Source organism: Salmo salar, chromosome 21 (assembly GCF_965601325.2).
Source record: "Salmo salar chromosome 21, fSalSal1, whole genome shotgun sequence".
Taxonomy (NCBI): Eukaryota; Metazoa; Chordata; class Actinopteri; order Salmoniformes; family Salmonidae; genus Salmo; species Salmo salar.
Genome location: NC_138311.1, coordinates 22,775,523 through 22,795,782, shown reverse-complemented (window position 1 = coordinate 22,795,782; position 20,260 = coordinate 22,775,523). Strand labels below are relative to the sequence as shown.

The following is a 20,260-nucleotide window of genomic DNA, read 5'->3' as shown; positions in this document are numbered from 1 at the left end:
CACAGTTAGTGTTAATGAATACTGCAGTTCATCTGTCTGTCTGTCTCTATGTCTATGTCTCTGTCTGTGTGTCTGTGAGTTGAAAGATGCTGTTGTGGTCTGTGCAGGTTGGTTTGTGCTGGGGATGGGACAGCATGATATAGGGGATGGGACAGCATGATATAGGGGATGGGACAGCATGATATAGGGGATGGGACAGCATGATATAGGGGATGGGACAGCATGATATAGGGGATGGGACAGCATGATATAGGGGATGGGACAGCGTGATATAGGGGATGGGACAGCGTGATATAGGGGATGGGACAGCGTGATATAGGGGATGGGACAGCGTGATTAAGGGGATGGGACAGCGTGATTAAGGGGATGGGACAGCGTGATATAGGGGGTGGGACAGCGTGATATAGGGGGTGGGACAGCGTGATATAGGGTGTGGGACAGCGTGATATAAGGGGTGGGACAGCGTGATATAGGGGGTGGGACAGCGTAATATAGGGGGTGGGACAGCGTGATATAGGGGATGGGACAGCGTGATATAGGGGATGGGACAGCGTGATATAGGGGGTGGGACAGCGTGATATAGGGGGTGGGACAGCGTGATATAGGGGGTGGGACAGCGTGATATAGGGGGTGGGACAGCGTGATATAGGGGGTGGGACAGCGTGATATAGGGGGTGGGACAGCGTGATATAGGGGATGGGACAGCGTGATATAGGGGGTGGGACAGTGTGATATGGGGGGTGGGACAGCGTGATATGGGGGGTGGGACAGCGTGATATAGGGGGTGGGACAGCGTGATATAGGGGGTGGGACAGCGTGATATAGGGGGTGGGACAGCGTGATATAGGGGGTGGGACAGATACTGTTCAGTGCATGGCGTGATAGAACGTTAAAAGGTTGTATGTTAGTCTTTGTATTATTGATGTCCTTCGTGTCTATGTCCTTCTCTCTTTCTCTCTGTGCGTGTGTGTGTGTGCGTGTGTGTGGTCCTCTGAATTTAAGATGTGTTGAAACGATTTGGTTACTGAGGTGTGTGTGTGTGTGTGTGTGTGTGTGTGTGTGTGTGTGTGTGCGCACGCTGCTTGCGTGGCTTGTGTGTATGTGTGTGTGGGGGGCTGCTGTGAATATAAGATGAGATGTATCTAGGGGAAGCACCTTGCGGTACATATGAGGGTGCTTGCTACGGATTCTGCATGGATACTAGGCTCAGATAAAGGATTATTGTTTCGTAGGGGCTTTAATGTCCTCAAATGGAACCCTTTATGTGGCGTGGAAATAGACATTGTGTGTATTGTATATTGTGCATTTTCTGATTGTGTTAGCTGCTGATGTAGATTGTTGACTGTATGTAGTAATGGGTTTCTATTCATGAAAAAATATACATTAGTCATGAATCAATAAACGTCTGCACATGCAGAATAACTCTGTGAGTCTGCGTGTGTGTGAGTCTGTGCGTGTGTCTGTGAGTCTGTGTGAGTATGTGAGCGAGTATGTGTGTGTGAGTCTGTGCGTGTGTGTGTGAGTATGTGAGCGAGTGTGTGAGTCTGCGCGCATGTTTGTGAGTCTGCGCGCATGTTTGTGAGTCTGCGCGCATGTTTGTGAGTCTGCGCGCATGTTTGTGAGTCTGCGCACGTGTGTGTGTGTGAGTCTGCGCGTGTGTGTGAGTCTGTGCGTGTTTGTGAGTCTGTGTGAGTCTGTGCGTGTTTGTGAGTCTGTGCGTGTTTGTGAGTCTGTGCGTGTTTGTGAGTCTGTGCGTGGGTGTGTGTGTGTGTGTGTGTGTGTGTGTGTGTGTGTGTGTGTGTGTGTGAGTCTGTACGTGTGTGAGTCTGTGTGTGTGTGTGAGTCTGTGCGTGTGTGTGAGTCTGTGCGAGTCTGTGAGTGTGTGTGTGTGTGAGTCTGTGTGCGTGCATGTCGGGTCCTGTCATGTACCTTTCTACAAGTGGTAATTGTTCTCTGCATGTTAGTGAATAGAATATTGTAATGCCTTGCTATTCAATTTACATGATCAAATCTTGATGGCTCTAATGCTGTGATCTCAACTCCAGGCAATTGAACCCTCATTTAGATAGATGATACCCTTGTATACCAGCCCATTATAGAAGCTGAATGTTAGGTTAGCTACTGTATGACTCTAGTTAATGTGTTCAAGTAATGAAAACCCAATCTTGATTTGATTTTCTAGATAAAGGGTAGCTCGTGATTCGAGCTGACAGTGGGGTTATGAAGAGTCTGCTCTAGAAGGTGAAGAATGATTGAATATTGAAATGATTACCAATCAAACATGGAAAATTAGTTTATATGATTATAAATCTCACACACACACACACACACACACACACACACACACCTCAACACTCCTCATCTGCCCTTTGACCTAAGCCTAAGGTGGCTCACCAGGGAACTTCTCTCCCTCAAGAGTTTCCAGTGCTATTTATAGAAACACACTCCAGTTTCCCTAGGCAACCATCCTTCATCCCCTACATGCACACACACACTCTCTCTCCGTGTAACCCTGCAGCATCAGGTCACTCTAATCCTAGAGAAAGAAGGGGTCGATTGCAGCGAACAGGCAGAACGTAGAGCAGGGCTACACATCACCACCCGATTTGTTAAAGTGCTTTTAACGGGCGATAACATGCACCCGCGTGTTAAAGCGAACTTGCTCGCAACGAAAAACCCACAAGAATAAATCCGCAGATTAGTTCATCTCTAGTTGTTACCAGAGATACTGTGTATAATGACGAGATGGTCTTGTCTCCACTCTAACAATGGGAGGCGTTGTCCCAAAGGCGGGAAGCCTTGCCACTTGTTCCGCTTGGTCTAATTAGCCAGCTATATCTAACAAGACACACACGCAAACACACCCACACACACACACACTGGATCACACACAGAGGGGTCAGTGAGGTTAGTGTGTGACGTGCACAGGTGTTTCTTTTATCCGTCGGACGGACAGAGGGGCCGCCGTGTGGAGCTGTTTGTCTGTCTGTGGACACGTCCGTTCTTTTATCACGACATGGTTTATTCATCCACTACACCACCATTACAACGCACCACGGCAACAGTCACATGGCAGGGGAAAAGAGGTTGGATCGGCACTGGACCCGTGTAGCTGTAACTGTCCATGTCTCCTCACGGAGAAGACAATATGGCTGACAGATGGCATCAGTCTTATTGTCATCATGCATTATAGTTGCTGTAGCACATGAATGTGTTACTGTAGGTTTCTTGCAGAAAATACTGCACTAGTACAATGGTGTGTGTGTGTGTGTGTGTGTGTGGGGGGGGGGGGGTCTTAGTTCAAACAGATGAACTATATCTGCCTCACACACGAGGTGATATGTGTGTTGTATGCCACATGGACACATGTGCGTGCACACACACACACACACACACACACACACACACACACACACACACACACACACACACACACTGATGTGTGGCTGCTGTGTGTGAGCTAACGGCTATGTTTCCACTCCTGGTAATGGGCTCAGAGCCTCAGATGTTGCTGGTCCACAGGGCAGACAGACCTGGACACAGCTGCTGAGATGCAGGGAGGGAGGGATGGATAGCACAGGGAGGGAGGGAGGGAGGGATGGATAGCACAGGGAGGGAGGGAGGGATGGATAGCACAGGGAGGGAGGGAGGGATGGATAGCACAGGGAGGGATGGGATGGATAGCACAGGGAGGGAGGGAGGGAGGGATGGATAGCACAGGGAGGGAGGGAGGGATGGATAGCACAGGGAGGGAGGGAGGGATGGATAGCACAGGGAGGGAGGGATGGATAGCACAGGGAGGGAGGGATGTGTGTGGGTGGCCACTGTGACAGAGACTGGGTAATTATCAGGTGAAAATATACAAATAGATCTAAATTGGTGTATGCTTGCATTTGTGGGTGTATGCATGTGTGCGCTTTGTTAGAAGGCGTTTCAGTGTGTTGTGCGGCACTTTTTTTGTGTTGGAGGTTTTTTGTTGCAGTGTTTGTGTGTGCGTATGTGTTGCGGTCGTCTTTATTAGAAGGTGTTTGTGTGTGTTGCTGCGTGTTGCTGTGTGGACCCCCTGCCTCGATTCTCCCAGCACTGAATCCTTGTCAGCCGTGTTAACACCCCCTCTATCGCTACCTAAAAGGACAACAGCGAGAGGAAGAGGGGGATAGAGAGAGGAGAGAAAAGGGTTAGGGAGAAAAGAGAGGAGAGGAAATAGAGAAGACCGAGAGAGAGGAGAGAAAGAAATAAGGCAGAGGGAGAAAAGAAGAGAAGAAAAGAAGAGAGAAGGGAGAAATAGAGAAGCGATAGAAGATAAGACTGAGTGATGAATAAGTGATGAATGTTGAAAGGGTTGTGTCTGTAATGTCTGTATGTCTACTGGGAGCCTCTTCCTCCCTCCCTCAGCCTGGAGAGAGGGAAAGAGAGGAGGAGGAGGGGGGCGATGGGCTCTCGGCCTTTACCAAGGCACTCCGCCTGTCACCTCGCCTCAGACTCAAAACAGAGGGAGTGTGAGCGGGCAGACAGAGAGAGAGAGAGGGGAGGGGGGATAAGTGATAAGGGAAAGAGTGAGGACATGTTTGAGGGGGCTGAGAAAGAGAGAGAGAGAGAGAGGGCAAGCTAGCGCAAGGAAATGTTGCGGGGAAAAAGAACGAGAGCGAGGCAGATCGTGAGTGCCTAAGAGAAAGAGGGAGAGAAAGCGAGGGAGGGGGCTTGTCCTCACTCCCCTCTTAAAGACGGAGAGCGGCTCTCCCGCCGGCTCAGAGGCTAGGCAGAGGAGACGTCCGTACACTCATCATCCTTGTCTCTCCATCTCTCTATCCATCCATCTATCCATCCATCCATCTATCCATCCAGGTGATCACTCCATTCCGCAGGCTCATCCTCTGCGCGGAGAACAGGAAAGAGATGGAGGACTGGATCAGCTCGCTGAAGTCCGTCCAGTCCCGAGAGCATTACGAGGTAAGACCCGATCCATTCCCTGTTCTCTATAGCAACAGATCCACTGCCTGTGTGAGAGCGAGAGAGAAAGAGGGAGAGAATAAGAGGGGAGGCATGGAGAGAGGGGGAAGGAGAGAATTGGGAAAAGGAGAGGAGATGGAATGGGAAGGGGAGAGGTGGTATGCAGGGTGTTGCAGAAAACAATAGATCTGAGCATTGGTTTACTGTGGAGGCTTATGATGATGTCAGTTTCTGCTGTTTAAATAGCAGTTATTTTGCCATTATATATTGTTTTAATATGGCTATGTTTCTATTGTTTATTTTGGAGATGTGTGTGAGCGGCAGGGTGGTGTAGTGCAGGGTAGCACAGGGTAGCGCAGGGTAGCGCAGGGTAGCGCAGGGTAGCGCAGGATAGCGCAGGATAGTGTACTCAGTGGGTCCCGTGCTCTGTAGCGTGCTGTGGACTGGAACATCTATTTCACTCACTAAGGGTGGTCGTGGCTGCCCAGCTCATAGGAGGCATACACACATGCGTATGCACACGCACGTACACGCACACAAACAGTGTTGTATATACAGACAGGCTTAACAGGTTTTTACCAGCTAGTGTCTGTCTCCTCTCTCCTTACTCTCTGTGTGTCTTCCCTTACAAAAAAAACCACATGATTTCACATGTTACATTTTTACGTGTTTTGCAATCATGTGAAATCATGTGGTTTTTAGAACACTTCACATGTGATGATATTTCACATGAAGTTTCACATGTGGATTTTCACGTGGTCACGTGACCTTTCACATCTGAAACCATGTGGTTTTGGAACACTTCACACGTGATGATGTTCCAAAATGTTGTTTCACATATGGCTATATTTCACATGAGATTTCACAGGTGATGCCCTGCAAACAATAATGTGTCATTTGGATGTCCCCGACACCTCCCACAATTATAGGGTATCAATTTACATATTTGACACACTTTGACATACACTAAATGAACGAAATTATGTGGACACCTGCTCGATCGAACATCTCATTCCAAAATCATGGGCATTAATATGGAGTTGGTCCACCCTTTGCTGCTATAACAGCCTCCACTCTTCTGGGAAGGCTTTCCACTAGATGTTTGAACATTGCTTCGGGGACTTCCATTCAGCCACAAGACCATTAGTGAGGTCGGGCACTGATAATGGGCAATTAGACCTGGCTTGCAGTCGCCATTCCAATTCATGTCAAAGTTGTTCAATGGGGTTGAGGTCAGGGCACTGTGCATGCCAGTCAAGTACTTCCACACCGATCTCAACAAACCATGAAATTGGAATGGCGACTTTGCACGGGGGCCTTGTCATGCTGAAACAGGAAAGGGCCTTCCCCAAACTGTTGTCACAAAGTTGAAAGCACAGAATCGTCTAGAATGTTATTGTATGCAGTAGCGTTAAGATTTCCTTTCACTGGAGCTAAGGGGCCCGAACCATAAAACACAGCCCCAGACCATTAGTCCTCCTTCACCAATCTTTACAGTTGGAACTATGCATTGGGGCAGGTAGCGTTCTCCTGACATCTGCCAAACCCAGATTCGTCTGCCGGTTTGCCAGATAGTGAAGCGTGATTCATCACTGCAGAGAACACGTTTCCACTGCTCCAGAGTCCAATGGCGGCGAGCTTTACACCACTCCAGCCAATGCTTGACATCGCGCATGGTGATCTTAGGCTTGTGTGCGGCTCCTCGGCCATGGAAACTCATTTCATGAAGCGCCCGACGAACAGTTATCGTGCTGACGTTGCTTCACTCAGGAGTGAGTGTTGCATACGAGGACAGACGATTTTTACACACTAGGTGCCTTCAGCACTCAGCAATCCCATTCTGTGAGCTTATGTGGCTTACCACTTCGTGGCTGAGCCGTTGTTGCTCCTAAACATTTCCATTTCACAATAACATGACTTACAGTTGACCGGGGCAGCTCTATCAGGGCAGAAATTTGACAAACTGACTTGTTGAAAAGGTGGCATCCTATGACGGTGCCACGTTGAAAGTCACTCATCAGTAAGGCCATTCTACTGTTAATTTTGTCTATGGAGATTGCATGGCTGTGTGCTTGATTTTATACACTTGTCAGCAACGGCTGTGGCTGAAATAGCCAAATACACTAATTGGAAGGGGTGTCCACATTCTCTTGTGTATATATATATATATATATATATATATAGTGTACATGATTACATTGTGTATGTTTATTTATATAGTAATTATTATTCAACATGTCCTTACCTGCGATTTGAAGTCATAACCTCTTGGTTCACAGCATTCCAATATTCCTGCTACGCCACCATGTCTCTGTCAAAAATTGATTTCCCCTATATTCCTACACTTTGGAGTTCAAAGTAAATCTCAGCTTTGTTAAAAATACACTCAAGAAAAGCTATTATATTTATCACAGTGATTCAGGAGTAACATTAAAACAGAATAACACAGTGCATTCGGAAAGAATTCAGACCCCTTGACTTTTTCCACATTTTGATACGTTACAGCCTTATTCTAAAATTGTTTTAAATACATTTTTTTCTCTCATCAATCTACACACAATACACCATAATGACAAATGATACAATTTTTGCAAATAAAAAAACAATACCTTATTTATGTAAGTATTCAGACCCTTTGCAATGAGACTCGAAATTGAGCTCAGGTGCATCCTGTTTCCATTGATCATCCTTGAGATGTTTCTACAACTTGATTTAGATTAAATTGATTGGACATGATTTGGAGAGGCACACACCTGTCTATATAAGGTCCCACAGTTGACAGTGCATGTCAAAGCAAAAACCAAGTCATGAGGTTGAAGGAATTGTCCATAGAGCTCCGAGACAGGATTGTGTCGAGGCACAGATCTGGGGCAGTGTACCAAAACATTTCTGTAGCATTGAACACAGTGGCCTCCATCATTTTTAAATGCAAGAAGTTTGGCACCACCAAGATTCTTCCTAGAGCTGGCTGCCTGGCCAAACTGAGAAATCGGGGAGAAGGGCCTTGGTCAGGGAGGTGACTAAGAACCTGATGGTCACTCTGACAGAGCTCCAGAGTTCCTCTGTGGAGATGGGAGAACCTTCAAGAAGGACAGCCATCTCTGCAGCACTCCACCAATCAGGCCTTTATGGTAGAGTGGCCAGACGGAAGCCACTCCTCAGTAAAAGGCACATGACAGCCCGCTTGGAGTTTGCCTAAAGGCACCTAAAGGACGATCAGACCATGAGAAACACAATTCTCTGGTCTGATGAAACCAAGATTGAACTCTTTGGTCTGAATGCCAAGCGTCACAGCTGGAGGAAACTAGGCACCATCGTTACGATGAAGCATGGTGGCGTAAGCATCATGCTGTGGGGATGTTTTTCAGCGGCAGGGACTGGGAGACTAGTCAGGATCGAGGGAAAGATGAACATAGCAAAGTACTGAGAGATCCTTGATGAAAGACCTGCTCCAGAGCGCTCTGGACCTCAGACTGGGGTGAAGGTTCACCTTCCAACAGGACAACGACCCTAAGCACACAGCCAAGACAACGCAGGAGTGGCTGCGGGACAAGTCTCTTAATGTCCTTAAGTGACCCAGCCAGAGTCCGGACTTGAACCTGATCAAACATCTCTGGAGAGACCTGAAAATAGCTGTGCAGTGACTCTCCCCATCCAACCTGGCAGAGCTTGAGAGGATCTGCATAGAAGAATGGGAGAAACTCCCCAAATACAGGTGTGCCAAGCTTGACGCGTCATACCCAAGAAGACTCGATGCTGTAATTGCTGCCAAAGGTGCTTCAACAAAGTACTGTAAAGGGTCTGAATACTTATGTAAATGTGATTTATTTTTATTGTTTTATTTTTTTCATTGTTAATCATTTTGCTAAAATATCTTAAAACCTGTTGTTGCTTTGTCATTATGGGGTATTGTGTTCAGATTGATAAGGAAAGAAAGGTAATTAATCCATTTTAGAATAAAGCTGTAACGTAACAAAATGTGGAAAACGTCAAAGAGTACTTTCCGAATGCACTGTATACCCCACAAACATTAGACAACTATACAGGAAACCCTCAAATTGCTGAAATAAGTAATCAATGATGAGAGAATAGTCAGATTAACCTAAGAGCAAGTATGTATAGGTAATATAGGTAATGAATCTGTAGGGAACTTTGTGGCGCAGCAGAAAGATCAGCTTACCCCAAATCCAGAGGTTGAGAGCTCAAATCCCAGGTGGGGTCATATTGAAAATTCAGCACTAAGTGACCATGTCAAATATAATTGTATTGATTAGAGATGTTTACACTATTTTATCTGAACAGCGTACCACTTACCTTAAACCTCCATACCATTTAATTACTTTCCTGACAAAAAAACACTTGTGAAATGTGCATTTTCACGTGCAATCACACTTTTGTGATATCACATTTTCACATGTGAAATAGCTGTTTTCACATGTGGAGCTGATCCACATGTGAAAACAAGAGACGTGAGGTCAGTTAGTTGTTCACGTGAAACCATATGTTCACCTGTATTAAAATGTGTAGTTTCACATGTGAAACTAAACTAATTTGCGGTTTTACATGTGAAAAACGTTCAAATGTCACCTGTAGTTTCATGGTTCCACGTGTTGAAATTTTTCATCTCCATCTTGTCACATTTGTTTCATGAGATCATGTTTTCACATGTGTAGTTTCATATTATTACATGTTGCATTTACATGTTGACACACATTATCACATTAACTTCACATAAAATCACGTGATCACATGAGATTACATGAAACGTGATCACATGTCAAATTCATGTGTTTGTTTCCCGCGAAAAAACACACAACACCCGTATCCTCTCTAACGAACCAATTCATGTTATTACAACAGAAAAATAAGAGTGGCTCTTTGATATTCATGCTTAAAAACAATCATTGTAAAATCTCAACTTAACAAACACCAAGATGATTATAACAGCATTGCCGTCTAGAAATGATCATTTTTTTCATGTTTTGCCGTGACAAGAAGCATATTACTGTTGATAGTGGTTGACTGCAATGCTTGTCTCCAGGTAGATAAAGAATATACGGTAGAGTGCCAGCATTGCATATTAATGCCTTTGATTTGGGAATGAAAGATGATATAAGATTGTTTCCGTCTCTGCCCCCTCTCCTCTCCACTGCAATGCAGTAGCACCCCAGAGCAATAGAGTAGAGCTACAGGTTCAGAAAACTGTACTCCCATGTTGGAACAACAGGTTCCAATTCTAATAGGCCGGGAAGGATAGATGGTATGTTTGTTTGTGTTGTATGAATCCAAAAGCTTATGTTAAATGGATAATGGGACATTTTGGTAATGAAGTGCTTTTTCTAGTTACCCGGAGTCAGATAATATCTCTGTGTGCAGTTTGAATGTAGTTTCTGAGCCATTGCTAAATTATTGTCTCCAGGAACAACTAGCTAGCTCCTCTCAAAAGCAGGGAAAAAAACCTTCTAACTACTATAAAGGTTGGTCATTTCTAGTCTTAGAAAGCTGCTATCAAGTAGTTGCCAAAATGTCGCACTATCCCTTTAGGTAAGGACTTTGTTTATTGAAGTATGGATAAAGCTTTCTTCTAATGTACATTGTAAAAGTATGAAATTATTGTATAAAGTATAGTAAAAGAATGTCAAATGAAGTCAATGTTTGCAAATGCTTATGTAAAATGCTTGTGTATAGGCTCTATTTTGCTCACCCCAAACAGAACTGAGCTGTGCAAAAACATTGTACAGTGTACACTGCAGTGCAATTCGTGGAAAGCAATTTGTAACTTTTCTTTAACTATGTCTTTGAGAAATATTTTTTTCAGTAAACGGTGTGAAAATGCGTGGCATGCAATTCAAATCAAAATCTAATTTTATCACATGTGCCGAATACAACAGGTGCTTGTGTATAGACCTTACTGTGAAATGCTTACTTACAAGCCCTTAACCAACAATGCAGTTTTAAGAAAAATAAGAGTTAAGAAAAAGATTTACTAAATAAACTAAAGTAAAAAATAAAAGAACAATAACGAGGCTATATACAGGGGGCACCAGTACCGAGTCAATGTGTGGGGGTACAGGTTAGTCCAGGTCACTGAGGTAATATGTCAGTACCAGTCAAACGTTTGGAGACACCTACTCATTCCAGGGTTTTTCTTTATTTTTACTATTTTCTACATAGTTTCTACAATCTTCTACATACAAGACATGAAAACTATGAAATAACACATGGAATCATGTAGTAACCAAAAAATTTGTTAAATAAATCTAAATATATTTTATATTTGAGATTCTTCAAAGTAGCCACCCTTTGCCTTGATGACAGCTTTGCACCCTCTTGGAATTCTCTCAACCAGCTTCATGAGGAATACTTTTGATGTAGCACTCCATCAATCTCCTTGGTCAAATAGCCCTTACACAGCCTGGAGGTGTGTTTTGGGTCATTGTCATGGCTACCACAGCATTCTTCAGTGATACGCCATCCCATCTGGTTAGCGCTTAGTAGGACTATCATTTGTTTTTCAACAGGACAATGACCCAACACACACCTCCAGGCTGTGTAAGGGCTATTTGACCAAGAAGGAGAGTGATGGAGTGCTGCATCAGAGGACCTGGCCTCCACAATCACCCGACCTCAACTCAATTGAGATGGTTTGGGATGAGTTGGACCACAGCGTGAAGGAAAAGCAGCCAACAAGTGCTCAGCATATGTGGGAACTCCTTCATGACATTGGAAAATAATTCCTCATGAAGCTGGCTGAGAGAATGCCAAGAGTGTGCAAAGCTGTCATCAAGGCAAAGGTTGGCTACTTTGAAGAATCTCAAATATAAAATATATTTACATTTTTTTAGCACTTTTTTGGTTACTACATGGTTCCATATGTGTTATTTCATAGTTTTGATGTCTTCACTATTAATAGAAAAACTAAAGAAAAACCCTTGAATGATTAGGTGTGTTCATACCTTTGACTGGTCCTGTAGATGTAGGTAGGGGTAAAGTTACTATGCATAGATAATAAACAGCACATAGCAGCAGCGTAAAAAAAGGGTGCCGGGGTGTCAATGCAAATAGTCCGGGTTAGCCATTTGATTTGCTGTTCAGTAGTCTTATGGGGGTAGAATCTGTTAAGAAATCTTTTGGACCTAGACTTGGCTCTCCAGTACCGCTTGCCGTGTGGTAGCAGAGAGAACAGTTTATAACTAGGGTGGATGGAGTCTTTGAACATTTTTGAGGATCTGAGGACCCATGCCAAATCTTTTCAGTCTCCTGAGTGGTAATCGGCGTTGTCGTGTCCTCTTCACGACTGTCTTGGTGTGTTTGGACTACATCCCCGTCGATGAGAATGGGGGCGTGCTCGGCCCTCCTTTTCCTGTAGTCCACGATCATCTCATTTGTCTTGATCACGTTGAGGGAGAGGTTGTTGTCCTGGCACCACACTGCCAGGTCTCTGAAACATGTAGGTATTACAGACTTGGCCAGGGACAGGTTGAAAATGTCAGTGAAGACACTTCCCAGTTGGTCAGCGCATGCTCGGAGTACACGTCCTGGTAATCCGTCTGGCCCTGCGGCCTTGTGAATATTGACCTGTTTAAAGGTCTTGCTCACATCGGCTACGGTGAACGTGATCACACAGTCGTCCGGAAAAGTTGGTACTCTCATGCATGCTTCAGTGTTGCTTGCCTTGATGCAAGTAATTTGAGCAATTACATTTACTTTTGACACTTACTTTTAGAACCAAATACTTTTTGACTTTTACTCAAGTAGTATTTTACTGGGTGACTTTAACTTTTACTTGAGTTTCTTTCTATTAGGGTATCTATACTTTTACTCAGTTATCACATTTGGGTACTTTTTCCACCACTGTTAATTAATTTACCGCATGGTGATGTCACCATGGAAGGCCAAAACTCCATCCCACCAAAACAGGCTGAAATTTTAGGCGGTCTTTTCAAACAGCTCTTACACTAAAAGGGCATTATCATAATCTCCACAATTTCACAGTATTATTCCAACCTCATAGTGTAGAAATATCTACAAAACACAGGAAATCACGTTTTTTGAATGCACTATGCCTTTAAGGTAATTTGTGCCATTCTGTCTTTTCCAAATGCTATGGTTATTTCTCTCAGTCTGTGTTTTTTAACATGAGCAAAATGGAGCCTAATGTATAAAGTATAGTACCTGCCTGTATATCCTGGTGTTGCCAACCTGATTTAACCTTTCGTTTGCCAGACAGCACAGTTTAATGTGGAACATTTCTCAGGGATGCACAACTGGTATGCCTGCTCCCATGCACGCCCCACCTTCTGTAACGTCTGTAGAGACAGCCTCTCTGGCGTCACTTCCCACGGCCTGTCCTGTGAAGGTAAGATTCTCATGCACACACACACACATCTCTGTTTTATCTCTCCTAACACCTCTCCTCTTCAAATATCTGTCCATCCCTCCTCCCACGTCTCTCCATCTACTCATAAATGGATCAGCGAGAAGCATGCTACTGCTCTGTGTTTGCCTTAGTGCTGTGTGTCCCTCTTGGACTGTGGTAGTTTCAATCAGTCCTGGACAGGTGGAGGGGAGTGGAGATATAGGACTGGGGCTGTACAATGGGGAATAGGACTTACTTACTTATTCCTCTTCCCTCCCTGTGGAGTATAATGTCGCAACAAGCCCACACCATCCAGAGAATAGGTCTATAAGCTCATAGTAGGGCAGGACTGGGGGCAGTTCAATTTAAGTATCTATTCAATACTACTTTATGTTTGTTTCCCTCCGGATCGATTAAGTATAGTATAGTAGGGTAGAGCTGTGCAGGAGCTGAATGATAGGGGATTGGTGTATTCACTGGAGAAATAAGTTGTGGGTTGAGAAGAGCGTACAATTTGTCCTAGACGTTGTAGTGTCCTCTTTGCTGGCTAGCCTACTGTGAGAGGCTAATGATAACCCATTAATTGCTCTGAAATGAAGGGCTTTCTCCTTGAAGCATCCTCAAAGGCTATTATGGATGTGTGGAGTGTGTGTGTGGTGTGTGGATCATAGACTGCTCCATACACGTAACCCTAGCATATTTTCTATCTCTCCCATCTGCAGTCTTCTACATTATACATGCTTTATGGTTCGAGATGATGTGGAAGGTTAGACTAATCACACACAAACACACACACACACACACACACACACAGACACACCACACACGCACTTGCAGATGATGTGAAGCGCTATAGGCTAATTAGCATTCGATTCATATTCATATGGTGTTCATTATGGTTGTCTGACTCACAGGCTCCTTATATGAAACCACAAAGGGGTGTATAAATAGTACTGGTATAAAAATGGTTGGTTACACTGTTCCTTTACAGCTTAGGTGTGGATAGATGGAGCAGTCTAAAACAGAGCCCAATGAAACAGTGGCAGTTGTGTCATTCCCACTCTTTTCTATTAAATCAGTTGTGCTGATTAAACTTGTTAGGTATGAATCATATACAGTACCAGTCAAAAGTTTGGACACACCTACTCATTCAGGGACTTTTCTTTATCGTTACTATTTTTTACATTGTAGAATATTAGTGAAGACATCAAAACTATGAAATAACACATATGGAATCACAAAGTAACCAAAAAAGTGTTAAATAAATCAAAACATATTTTATATTTTAGATTCTTCAAAGTAACCACCCTTTGCCTCGATGACAGCTTTGCACACTCTTGGCTTTCTCTCAACCAGCTTCATGAGGAATGCTTTTCCAACAGTCTTGAAGGAGTTCCCACATATGCTGAGCACTTGTTGGCTGCTTTTCCTTCACTCTGCGGTTCAACTCATCCCAAACCATCTTAATTGGGTTGAGGTTAGGTGATTGTGGAGGCCAGGTCATCTGATGCAGCATTCCATCACTCTCCTTGGTCAAATAGCCCTTACACAACCTGGAGGTGTGTTTTGGGTCATTGTCCTGTTGAAAACAAATAATAGTCTCTAAGCGCAAACCAGATGGGATGGCGTATCGCTGCAGAATGCTGTAGTAGCCATGCTGGTTAAGTGTGCCTTGAATTCTAAATAAATCACTGACAGTGTCACCAGCAAACCACCCCACACCATCACACCTCCTCCTCCATGCTTCACGGTGGGAACCACCTACTCTGTGTCTCACAAAGACACAGCTGTTGGAACCAAAAAAAAACAAAAAACAAAGACTCATCAGACCAAAGAACAGATTTCCACCGGTCTAATGTCCGTTGCTCATGTTTCTTGGCCCAGGCAAGTCTCTTCTTATTGGTGTCCTTTAGTGGTGGTTTCTTTGCAGCAATTCGACCATGAAGGCCTGATTCACGCAGTCTCCTCTGAACAGTTGATGTTGAGATATGTCTTACTTTAACTCTGTGAAGCATTTATTTGGGCTGCAATTTGAGGTTTAGTTAACTCTAATGAACTGATCCTCTGCAGCAGAGGTAACTCTGGGTCTTCCTTTCCTGTGGCGGACCTCATGAGAGCCAGTTTCATCATAGCGCTTGATGGTTTTTGCGACTGCACTTGCAGAAACTTTCAAAGTTCTTTCCATAATATGGACTTGGTCTTTTACCGAATAGGACTATCTTCTGTATAACACCCCTACCTTGTCACAACGCAACTGATTGGCTCAAATGCATTAACCTCTATGGGCTAGGTGGGACGCTTAACAGCCACTGCCAGCCTGTGGCGCGATTTTCAAAACCTTAAAAATCCTATTACTTCAATTTCTCAAACATATGACTATTTTACAGCCATTTAAAGACAAGACTCTCGTTAATCTAACCACACTGTCCGATTTCAAAAAGGCTTCACAACGAAAGCAAAACATTAGATTATGTCAGCAGAGTACCAAGCCAGAAATAATCAGACACCCATTTTTCAAGCCAGCATATAATGTCACCAAAACCCAGAAGACAGCTATATGCAGCACTCACCTTTGATGATCTTCATCAGATGACAACCCTAGGACATTATGTTATACAATACATGCATGTTTTGTTCAATCAAGTTCATATTTATATCAAAAACCAGCTTTTTACATTAGCATGTGACGTTCAGAACTAGCATACCCCCCGCAAACTTCCGGGGAATTCGCTAACATTTTACTAAATTACTCACGATAAACGTTCACAAAAAGCATAACAATTATTTTAAGAATTATAGATACAGACCTCCTCTATGCACTCGATATGTCCGATTTTAAAATAGCTTTTTGGTGAAAGCACATTTTGCTATATTCTAAGTACATAGCCCAGGCATCACGGGCTCGCTATTTAGACACCCGGCAAGTTTAGCACTCACCATAATCATATTTACTATTATAAAAGTTTGATTACCTTTTGTTGTCTTCGTCAGAATGCACACCCAGGACTGCTACTTCAATAACAAATGTTGGTTTGGTCCAAAATAATCCATCGTTATATCCGAATAGCGGCGTTTTGTTCGTGCGTTCCAGACACTATCCGAAATAGTAAAGAAGTGTCGTGCGCATGGCGCAATTCGTGACAATAAAATTCTAAATATTCCATTACCGTACTTCGAAGCATGTCAACCGCTGTTTAAAATCAATTTTTACGACATTTTTCTCGTAGAAAAGCGATAATATTCCGACAGGGAATCTCCTTTTCGGCAAACAGAGGAAAAAATCCCAAAGGCGGGGGCGGTCGGGGTCACGCGCATAAGCCCAGTGTCCCTTGATCGGCCACTTGAGAAAGGCGATAATGTGTTTCAGCCTGGGGCTGGAATGACGACATTCTGTTTTTTCCCGGGCTCTGAGCGCCTATGGACGACGTGGGAAGTGTCACGTTAGAGCAGAGATCCTTAGTAAATGATAGAGATGGAAAAGAAGTTCAAGAAATGGTCAGACAGGCCACTTCCTGTAAAGGAATCTCTCAGGTTTTGACCTGCCATTTGAGTTCTGTTATACTCACAGACACCATTCAAACAGTTTTAGAAAATGTAGGGTGTTTTCTATCCATATGTAATAAGTATATGCATATTGTAGTTACTGGGTAGGAGTGGTAACCAGATTAAATCGGGTATGTTTTTTATCCAGCCGTGTTAATACTGCCCCCTAGCCCTAACATGTTAAGAAGGAAAGAAATTCCACAAATGAACATTTAACAAGGCACACCTGTTAAATTTAAATGCATTCCAGGTGACTACCTCATGAAGCTGGCTGAGAGAATGCCAAGAGTGTGCAAAGCTGTCATCAAGGCAAAGGTTGGCTACTTTGAAGAATCTGAAATATAAAATATATTTTGATTTGTTTAACACTTTTTTGGTTACTACATGATTCCATATGTGTTATTTCTTAGTTTTGATGTCTTCACTATTATTCTACAATGTAGAAAATAGTAAAAATATAGAAAAACCCTTGAATGAGTAGGTGTGTCCAAACCTTTGACTGGTACTATGATTATTATTATTTGACCATGCTGGTCATGTATGAACATTTGAACATCTAGGCCATGTGCTGTTATAATCTCCACTCGGCACAGCCAGAAGAGGACTGGCCACCCCTCATAGCCTGGTTCCTCTCTAGGTTTCTTCCTAGGTTTTGGCCTTTCTATGGAGTTTTTCCTAGCCACCATGCTTCTACACCTGCATTGCTTGCTGTTTGGGGTTTTAGGCTGGGTTTCTGTACAGCACTTTGAGATATCAGCTGATGTAAGAAGGGCTATATAAATTCATTTGATTTGATTTGATACTGTATATATAACCTTTATTTTACCATTAAGGTAAATGTAAAAACAAATTCTTATTTACAATGACAGCCTGGCAAAAGGCCTCCTGTGGGGCAGGGGGCAGGGATTAAAAGTGAAAGACAAGACGGACAACATAGACAGAACACACTTGGCAACAGCACAGATACATCATTTTACGTTGAGATTTGAGTAATTTAACAGATGCTCTTAGCCAGAGCAACTTACAGGAGCAATGCCACCATGAGACGTGAAGAGAGACCTATGGCAATAACACAACATTGCACACGCATTAACAAGGGCAGATGACAGCACAAGGGATATTTCATCTGTTAGGGAGAAAAACATATTGAGTCATAATATTCAGAGGCTGCGTGTGTGTGGCCGTCAGACAGTCTAATAAAACGTGTCTCTCTCTCCCTCTCCGCCTCAGTCCTTGATTAGAGGGTTAAGATAAAAATCAGAAATGGAACTGGCTTCCAGGTCCAGATTTGAATTTGCCTTGTCGAGGGTATCGGATCATTAGCTTCTTCTGATTCATTCTGATTGCACTGTTGTGGCTTCATGGAAGAACGCTTTTGTAAAGAACATTGCTTTCACTATTTTTGTCTCCTTTTTGGGACATTGGACCGTGTGCTGATCTCTATATTTCAACTGATAATGCAACACCAACTGTACAGACACAGCTTGATGTGTGTGTGTGAGAGTGTGTGTGAGAGAGAGAGAGATTCTTAAGTGGTGAGAACAGCTAGACAGACGGTTTCACAGCAATCAGAGCTGCTTATGTTTTACTTCGATTTCCTGCACAGGACGATCGATAGGAATTGATGTATGTGTCACACACACACCTCCCCAACCATCCTCTGGCTACAAACAGTCTGAAACCAGGAAGACGATCTCTCTCAAAACAAACATCTCGTATCCGTCTGCAATCAATGTTTCTCTAATCTAACTCTAAATGCATTTAGTAGAACATTTCATGACTTGAAGAGAACACAATGTTTATCACAGTCGCCAATGACAAGCGGTGACACTGGCCAATTAGTATCGGTGTGTGTGTTGTGTGTCCGCACGTGCCTGCATGGGTGCATGTGTTTGCATCTGCGTGTTGTTTCTATAGTGGAACTTTCCAAGTCCAGTCATTTTAGGGTTGGCTGATAAGTGCCTCCTCATCTATAATGAATATACATACACCGAACAAGAATATAATTGCAACATGCAACATTTTCTAAGATTTTACTGAGTTACAGTTCATATAAGGAAATCAGTCATTTGAAATACGTGTATCAGACCCTAATCTATGGATATCACATGACTGGGAATACAGATATGCATCTGTTGGTCACAGATACCTTTTTTTTTAAAGGTAGGGCCGTGGATCAGAAAACCAGTCAGTATCATTTGCCACACCTGTCAGGTGGATGGATTATCTTGGCAGAGGAGAAATGCTCACTAACAGGGATGTAAACAAATGTGTGCAAAACATTTGAGAGAAATAATCTTTTTGCCACATGGAGTATTTCTGGGATCTTTTATTTCAGCTCATGAAACATGGGACCAACACTTTACATGTTATGTTTATATATCTTTTCAGTATACATTATGGGCTTTCTCCACTAACTGTGGTGGCGAGATATAAATTATTCAGTCTACATTTAGCAGACCACTCTTAGACAAAGCCACGCACAATAAGTGCCTTACAGGCTGGCCCTCATTTATAGACTATGCATAGATGTATAGTATTGTGGTGGCAGAATTTGGAGTTTCCACAACAGTATGTTACATAGTCCCTCTCTTACTTAGGTTCCTCTCATGCATACAGAACTGGGTTTTACAGTTCACATTGTTTTGAGCAGCCGGTAGGCTCGTGACACGGATACAGATGGTATATTCCGTGCCTCTGACACTTGCATTCCCTGTGATGTGAGTGGTGATGTATTTTGATGCAGTGGTTCCTAAAACGTGCATTATTTTGGTGTGCGGTAACAATAGGTACTCTCTGGTACCTAATTCAAAACTAATTCAACACAATTCTACCAAATTATGCCTATGCTTGTCAAACCCCTAAAAAAATTGCTTCATAGGCTCTTGCTGTATAATTACCATTTTACCCCGTAATAATCGGGCAATTTCAGTAGGGTACAATTAAGTGTTACCATGATACTGTACGGCAGGGCGGCAGGTAGCCTGGCGGTTGGGCCAGTAACCCAAAGGTCGCTGGTTTGAATACCCGAGCACACAAGGTGTAAAATCTGTCGATGTGCCCTTGAGCAAGGCACCTAACCCCAGTTTGATCCAGGGGCATCTTCCTACTATGGCTGACCCTGTAAAACATTTCACTGTACTTATCCGGTGTATATGACATTAAAACATCAGTGTCGTTGTGTGAGCCTGCTGGTATTGCCCAGGGTGATTAGAGCTATGGCTGTAATACTGTAATCCTCTAGGACATTAGAGGGCTATAGGCATATGGAGCTGTATGTAAGGGCTCACACGCAAGCGCACAGGCACAAAGGGCTGGGGCTAGAATTAAGATTGGCTCTGGTCCTCTTTCTGTTAAACACACAGGCAGATATGGCAAAATGACCAAATGACAGCGAGAGCAAGCTTA

General features: G+C 43.5%; 1 protein-coding gene across 6 annotated transcripts in view; it reads left to right on the top strand.

The window, feature by feature from the left end:
• Window positions 1–20,260, top strand: part of LOC106581933 (diacylglycerol kinase eta) — a 78,916-nt gene that overhangs the window by 30,722 nt on the left and 27,934 nt on the right. For 5 of the 6 annotated variants that reach the window (XM_014164445.3, XM_014164443.3, XM_014164444.3 and 2 more), the window contains 2 exons: window positions 4,846–4,950; window positions 13,177–13,309. In XM_014164445.3, coding sequence (XP_014019920.1) covers window positions 4,846–4,950; window positions 13,177–13,309 — 238 coding nt within the window. Of the gene's footprint in view, window positions 1–4,828; window positions 4,951–13,176; window positions 13,310–20,260 lie in introns of those variants that run through there. The other variant, XM_014164449.3, reaches the window with a different exon arrangement.